Raw genomic sequence first — 8,514 nt, forward strand, 5'->3', positions numbered from 1 at the left:
AAAGTATTTTAGAGGTTGATAACATGTGATGGTGCATACTTAGATGTTTTATTGAGTGATTAACTTGTTAAACAGATTGTTTGTTTAAAGGAAGTTATTACAATGACAGAATGATTTCATAATGAATATTGAATGAGCACTGAATGATTACGAAAAAGAAATGTTTGGAGAACAAGCTCCTTATAATATTACATACCAGTGTCCATCAAAAAAAAAAAAAAAAAGAAAAAGAAGAGAATTTGTTGCATAAAGAGACACGTGGTAATGATGAGCAGATGATTCCTCAGAGCTGCTCCAGGAAAATTATTTCTGCATAGAGAAAACCTAGTATGAGCAGAATCGTATATATTTATATAATTGAATTATCAAAGAGAATATTTATTTCTAATGAGATACCTGACTAGAGCGTGTGCGGAGAGACTTGCAACACCCCTGAACATCGACCCGGAGTTTTTCGTGCTGTCGCTGGAGACGTTCGGTATTCTTCTCCATTTCTAGCATCTTTGGTCCCAAGTATTCTGCGTAAGATAACATCATCTTTTTCAGCTGAGTATTCTCCGGCTTCAAATCCACGTGTTTTCGTTTGTAGTATTTGAGCAGTCGCTGTAAGACCCCGATTTGGTTTCTTGAGACTTTCAGCTCAACATTTCTGGCACTCCAACGTTGTGCCATGTCAGAAACTGAAGCAGCACCTTGGATACTGAATGCCAATGAGTTATTAATAGCATCAGTATCCGACCTATCAGCTAAGAACGTTTGATCCCGTGGAATTACGAAACCTTTGGCAACTGCTACAGCAGTAGAATCATGGAGCATGACAGAATCGTGAATAGTGATAGGACGATTGTCAAAGACAAAAGTTGGCTGCCATACGTTAGGATATGCAGCAGGCTCATTAGGGTGTGTAACAGGTACGACGGGATGAATAGCAGACACTTCAGGGGGAACAACAGGCACCTCCGGTTGCACGTCAGGCATAACAATGGGTTGTGCTGCAGGAGCAACATTCAAATCGAGGTTGTTAACGGATGATGATGCTACTCCCATATTTAGGAGAGTAAGGAAAAATAGTTGAGAATACGAAGAAATTGGGAGAGATGAAGTAATGAGAAGAGACTAAGCGTTAGGAACTGAAGAAATTTTGTGAAGTTTCTGGAAGCAGCAGACGAGTGGCTTTAAAGGAATTTTTCACTTCAGGTGAAATAAACAGTAAACAACAAAGCGTTAGGCGACCTCGGGCAGCGATGGAAATTTTGTCAAAAGATCCCGTGGAAGTAGGATCTTGTCTCCTGTCATAAATTCGACTGAGCTCATTTTTCAAACCCACTGTTCAATCAACGACTTCAAATACCAGGCGTGGGCAACTGAATGAATTGTCATGCCAACGCGCACCACGCGCTCGTTCATTACCAGAAATCTTTCCTATAAATTCCCACCTCTTTCTCCATTGCAACACATGCCTTCTGATCATACCCCTTCGCCTGAAATCTTCTGTTAATAGCCTTCCATACAATGAAAGCTCGACTTTTCCTCCTAGTTGAGCGTATCCTCACGAGAAAAATGCAGCCTCACGATTTGATTCACAAACCCAACTCCTTATACTCTCAGTAGTAAACCATTGAAGCAAGATTATCGTTGATCATGTCCTGATGAAGCAAGATTATCCTTGATCATGCTTCTCAGGCTAAATATCTCTCTTTCCTTCTCAGTCTTCGTAAATGACAGAAGAGAGAGAGCATCCGATGTGGGTATATTGAAAGTCTCACATACATGCCATGTCCTGAAATACTTTTCAAATCTTCATTTCTAGAAAGCAACAGGACTATCTTTCTCTCTTTTCTCTTCTTGACCTTGCAAGACCCAAGGGAGAGAAATTATAGCATGTGTACTTTGGAACTTCCAGCCTGAAAACTTACCCATATCCTACTTTGCTTGCTTATCAATTTCATCTCTAGAACGCAGCAAGCACAATATGTATTAGTCAAGAATGGATGAGAATCTTACATTTGATGTAATTGTGTATTTCGTTTGAGTTGGAATCATAATTACGAGTTTCTATTATTGAGTTATGATTTATCAAGTAAAGATGTAGTACTGAAAGATTTTCGCTGATATTGTAGCATCAACACAAAAGTTGGGATGAGAAAATAGAAACGGTTGTGTATTTAGAATGAATCGAATTATGATGTCATTTTTGAGGTATATTCATGTAATAATGTTTTTGGAAAATATAAACTGTAGAATGTTGGTGCTATTTACTTTTACAGGTTTATGATGGTGAGAAGTTAATAATTATTAGAGCATCATATTAAAATTTCGTATGCATGATTTGGAATACTGAGATACTAAAGAGAATATAGGCGGGGATGATTTTTACACCTTTTTGATAAGATTGATTAAATTAGATCGAGAGAATTATTGTAGGCTTGAAATGAGGACTATGATGTTTGGAGGTATAAACTATTGATCACATGATTTATTAATTTGATGTTTAAACCCTGACTGTAGACTGTTGATGAATAACTCGATTGTTGTTATTGAGGTTGGAAAGAAACAATGGAAAAGATTTTGAGGTAAGATTTTAGTGTGAATTGATGAATGATTGCAGAAATTGAGACTTTAGACTGGGAATAAGATTTACTCATAGAAGAAGGAGATGGAATTTCAATATGATAAAAGAGAGTAAGCTTTGATGAAGGATTGAAAGGAATATTATCTGAATCCCTCAACTTGAAGATTGGACGATAATATTATAGGTTTTAATTTCGAGGACGAAATTCTAATAAAGAGGGAAGATTGTAGTGTCCCAGAATTTTCAAAGCTATTTAAATAGATTATTTTGATAATGATGTTATTTTAATATCCATTGTAGCTAAGGATTTTTAATTCTTGGGAAATTTATGAGAGTGGTAATTAGAGAATGGTAATTGGTGAAATAGTATAGGGTTGGTGAAATAGTATAGGGTTGGTGAAATAGTAAAATGAGGGTATAATTGTAAATTGAAGGTAGAATAGTGTTTGATTTTCTCCTATAAATAGAGCTCTTCTCCTTCACAATTTTCACAACTCATCTCCTCTCCCATCTCTTGCATATATTCTTCCTTCTTCCGCTTTTTACTCGGTCTGTCTTCTTTCTAAGAGTATTTACTCAGAACAGAGAGAGAAAGGGCGAGACCAAGCGCTACAAGAAAGAAAGAACACAAGAGATAGCGGACTTTAGAAATTAGTTTCAAAAGATATACTAGTGGTGTTAGTCATATTGGAGCAACTCGATTCCTTCATACCACTTTTAGCTTCAGTCTAGAGGTAAGTAAATTCACTACCCCTTCTAAAGTTACTTCATGTCATGCTATTTATTCATTCTTTAGTAAATTGTAAATGATTATTTTATTTACGTATTATGAAGTTATGTTGCATGCATGAAGGATTTCTAAAAGAATTATTTAGAAAGTTTATATTTCTTTAAAGGCTTTTTAAGCACAACAAGTTTATATTTGGAAAAGTTTCCATTTTAAGAAAAGAAAGTTGAGAAATGATGATGATTATAAGAAAGAAAAATGATGATAAACCCTCCTACATGTTGCCCTAAGATGCATCAAAAGAAGTACAAAGAAAAGTACAAGAGATGAGATAAATGTTTATGAAATGAGGGCACATGTATGGAGGAGAGTATTTTTGGCCCCAAGATAAGATAAGATGAGAGTTCGGTACCGATACTCGGATGGAGGCGAAACCACTGAAGGAGGCTATGCCAGAAGGTGGTATTCCATCAACTAGACCGTTGAGTGCACCAAGAAAGAGTTAATTGACGGTCGGGCATGGCTGTGGCCACAGTTCAGTGCCATGGTCACAAGGACCCGCAACCCTCGTGCACAGGGGTAATAGTGTACATGGGCCTTATTATGAGAAAATGATACTATATTTTCAACGATGATATGCTATGATGATTTACAAAGATTATTTATAATGATGCATTATGATGATGATTTATAAAGATGATTTACAACGATGATCTATTACTAGATGTAATAGTATGTATATGTTACGGGAGATGCAACCGTACATACAGATATTATTATGGCTAGAATTATATTTATTTGCGAAAATGATTTTCAAAACTGAGAACAAGGAGTAAAACTATTTATGGTCGTGGATGTTACTTGCTGGGCCCCTTTGGGCTCATTCAGTTTTATTTCTTGTTTTCAGGTAGAAAGGATGCTGGAATAGGAGGCCGGAATGGGGACGGGAATAATTACTAATTTTCAAAGTCTTTTCATATCAGTGATTATAATAATATGATATTCCGCAACTAAAGTTTAATGTTTTCTAATTTCGCTTGTAATAAAATCTCTTGAATAATGTTTTATACATTTTTTGTATCCTTTAAAATCAAGTACTCTGATAGACCTTATAGATCTTTGCAAGAACTTTTGTTGTAAAAGAAGAAAAGTGGCAAACTCAGCCTTAACGGGCTGGGGATGTTACATTTAGCCTGTGGAAATTGGCAACGTCCTCTTGCTCTATTAAGTTTTGACTCTTTTTGGTCCTTTTTTTCTCTGAGCAAATGGTTCAAAAAAAAAAGTCAAAGCAAACAACACAACGGAAAGAAAAAACAAATAAAAGAATGGCCAAACAGAGGACACAGAAGGAAAACAGGGGATACCCTACGGAGGGTTATTAGGAATAAAATGGGAATGCTTCTCTTCTTGCTTGTAGAAAGGGTCCACCTAGTAAGGTTATGTGCATGCTAGTTTGTACTGCAATGAAATTTATGGAACGTTTTTGAGATAACCAGATTAATAAGAAATAAGAGAAAGGACAATAAGAGGATAAAGAAGGAAAACAGGGGATACCTTGTTTGTACTGCGATGAACTTGGCTTATTGCTTAGTCGAATGTCATTCCTGTTAAAGTAATGATTAAGAGATTAAATTTACATCTTCCTATTAACTTAAGTTGTTGGGATAAATGGTAATTTAACATGATATCAAAGCCAAACGGTCATAAAATCGAACATTGACTCTGTCAAATTATCATTTAATTAAATATTTTACGTGTTTGGCCTCACCTATTAAAAAGAAGTTTGAGGGGAAGTGTTAAAATAATTATTAAGTGATAAAATTTACCTTTTGGAATAACTGATAATTTAACAATTCATGTTGATCATAGCATGAAAGGTGCAGTGCGTCCTTGTGGGGCCCACAAAGACCACATTTCTGCTCTCTGTTATGGCTCTGGCTCATTGGTACTTATTTTTTATGTTATGCTTGTGCATATTGAATATATAGATTAGCAGGCTAATATAATACGAGAGTGAGCTTTTATTACAAGTCTTTTTTACATATTGATGTATCAGTTGAATCTATAAACAATTAAATTGGATTACATCTCTTACAATTTCAAATTGTAAAATTACAAAATTCAAGTATTTTTTTTTTACATCGAACGGCTTGAAAATTGCCACTTATTAAAAACGTGACATATTATTGATGAGAATCAACCTTTATTAAGATTTAAAGGTTGATTGGCATGAAGTGCCAAATCAATAAAGTAGAATAAAAGTATAGTGTATGGCATTACCCTTTAATTATTGTGTAATGCTAGAAACCACATTATTATCTCACAATGTGGCAATTTCAATAGACTCTTGAATCAATTCTTATTAAAAATAAAAAAAATAAAAATAAAAATTCCAAATGTTAGTTGGGAGTCGGGATTGTCACAATTCATGTGAGCATTAGTAGAATAGTTATGAAACAAAAATGTGATGTATAACATTACTCTTAATATATAATCTAACATTTATCATGTAATTGATTATCCTTTAATTGTATAATTTATTCAAGTTAATTTAAAGAGGAAAATATGTTGCAAATGTTCATAGCAGGTTTTGTGGTGGTGAACTCCTTGCCAATGTACGAAGCCATTGTGTTGAGAATTGTGATAAAGAAATTTGTTTGGTATTTTTTTTTTTTTTATCTTTTCTCATTAACTTAAATTTTTGGGTTAACCGTAATTTAACATGGTATCATTATATATATATATAGAGAGAGTTCAAACAATGTCTTTCGTAATTTACCTTTCATTGAGCATCATTTATTAAGGAAAAGTTTTAGCTTGTACACATGAAAGAGAGTTTGATATATAATATTAATTGTAAATCAATATGCTTTGGTTGTAAATAACCAATCATGCATTTCAACAAAAAAAAAAAAAAAATGGTAATGCTTTCATTACATAAATAAAATTACTGTGCACACCTTAGATTTTTCATTTTTGGGTGAACAAGTAGTACAAGAAAGAATCACACAAAAAAACAAAGGAGTAAAGTAGTACAAACAAACCCAGCAGAGCGTTCACTTAAGTTGAAGAAGGACAATATAGCGTAATCATGATTAAATAATAAATAAGAATTGAAGCTGCCAACCTCAACAAAAATACTCAACACCGAGATGCTCCACATGAAACCACTTCTCATATATATAGCATTCTACCGTCTCCGTTCACTTAGTATCCACATACAATCAGGGTAATAATGTCTAGGGGGGTGGACATTAAATTTGCATTCACTACATTCTAGGGCCACACCGTCAAACTCATCCGAACAGGCATCACATTCGAGTGAGTCTTCAGTCTTCTGGACAAAAGTGAGAAGGTGCTCATGATATTCACTTTTGTAAGTACTCCCAATCGTGATGCGTGGATAGTTCCCAAGAACACATTCGGGATGAGCGGGGAAGTCACATTCTTTACAGTAATAGAACCACTGGTTCTCATCTCTTTCTTCTTCGCAAATTAGACAATAATATTCTCTAGAGTCATCTTCAGTTGCGTATGTGAGCTTCAGGAGATGTGTATCATATTTATGCCTCGCGACCAGTGAAAGATTTGCACATCTAATTCCCAAGATGAAATCGCAACTGGTGCAGACAAAGACATAGTCCTCGTTGTCCTCAAAACAAGCTTTGCATTTTCTTTTCTTAGAATCTTGAGCAAGGTAGAAGAGATGCTGATGACCTTCGTGTTTAAGGGTTTCTGGAATTGAACCACATTGAATGTCAAAAGTCTCTCCACACCAAGAAGTGTCACATTTGTAGGTGAAGCCACGATGATGACGAGAACACAAATCACAAAAGAACACGCCACTCTTGTTAGATGCTCGTGGGAGGAGGGTGAGCGAGTGAAAATAGTGAAGTGGGTATTGCTCAATTGTTGTGGGAAGTTCAACACATCGAGTATGGAAAAAGAAGATGCATTGTGCACAACTGTAAAACGGGATCGAAGTTATGAATTGCATACACCCTTCACAGAGCTTATCATCCTTCATCTCATCATTGGAGAGTATTAACTTATGTTGTTGATGACTGAAATGTTGGATCTCCCCGAGGTGAGGTCCTTCATCCTCTGCTTGATTGAGTACCTTGATCAAATGAGTTGCATGGCTAACAAATTTGTTAGGCACTGACTCAGGCGACTCCCCATGTATATCCCTAAAATGTCTTAGACATTCTGTGTGTAAAACATAACTACATTGTTGACAACAATAAGCCGCATACTCTGGATTCACCCCGTCTCCGCAATTTCTACAAAACATGTTGTCACGCTTATTGATATCATGAGGAGAATAAATGAGGTTGAGGAAATGATTGTGTAGCTTAATTTTGACCTTGCGTGGAATTGCAGCACATTTTTTGTGAACTAAGAGTTTGCAGATACTACACTCTCTATGGGCGAGGTTCGTGATTTCTTCTCCACAAGCTTCGCAATTGAATTGGATATGCTTCCATAAGGGGAAGAATTTGTGTTGGTGACAGTCCTTAGGATTAGTTGGCAAGTGATTAGCACATTTGATGTCAAGGTAGAAATCACACGAATTACAATTGTAAAAGAAAGAGGGATTATGAGATGATGTACAACAAGCATCACAATATTTTTTATCATGAAACCACCAGAGAGAAAGGGCATGCTCTGGGTGTAGAGGGTGATTCATCTCTAAAGATAGCTGGGCGCATGATTTGTGAATGAAAAAGCTACATTCGGAGACACAGCATTGGTAGACGGGACCCAATACTGGATCGTGGCACCCAGAGCAAACAACTTGATTTTCCAGCTTTTTAGTGAAGTCCAAGCAATGAAGATTGTTGGATGATGAGTAGTTGTGAACAGGGCGGTTACCACATTCCACGCAATTGTAGACGGAACCCCATATTGGTTTCTGGCACCACCTCCACGAGCAAACAAGTTTCTTCTCACCATCTTCTTTGTAGATCAAGTGGTGCGGAGGACAGACATAGTCATGACTGCAAAACTCCATCTCTGTCTGAAGAGTAAAGATCTGTCTCCCACACACATGCACACTGTGTGTCTCTCTTACAAGTACCCAAAGCACACAAGCGATGGAGAGGGAGAGGGAGAGGGAGAGAAGTGATGCAACTTTGACCCAAAAAATTATCATCATAATGTGAGCTAAGCTTACCATGCACAAAAGTTGAATGAAAGATTCATGTAAATCAAA

At 36.1% G+C, this 8,514-nt stretch overlaps 1 protein-coding gene across 1 annotated transcript; it reads right to left on the reverse strand.

Annotated features, from left to right (window-relative positions):
* Positions 1-6,489: 6,489 nt before the first annotated feature.
* Positions 6,490-8,313, reverse strand: LOC132163168 (uncharacterized). Its single transcript, XM_059573355.1, has one exon. The coding sequence runs from the start codon at positions 8,311-8,313 to the stop codon at positions 6,490-6,492; it is 1,824 nt and encodes a 607-aa protein (XP_059429338.1).
* Between the last annotated feature and the right edge of the window lie 201 nt (positions 8,314-8,514).

This window comes from Corylus avellana, chromosome ca10, assembly GCF_901000735.1.
Source record: "Corylus avellana chromosome ca10, CavTom2PMs-1.0".
Taxonomy (NCBI): Eukaryota; Viridiplantae; Streptophyta; class Magnoliopsida; order Fagales; family Betulaceae; genus Corylus; species Corylus avellana.

Bases quoted from the DNA above. Each gene is read 5' to 3' on its own strand.
- LOC132163168 (XM_059573355.1), bottom strand. From the start codon at position 8,313: ATGGAGTTTTGCAGTCATGACTATGTCTGTCCTCCGCACCACTTGATC.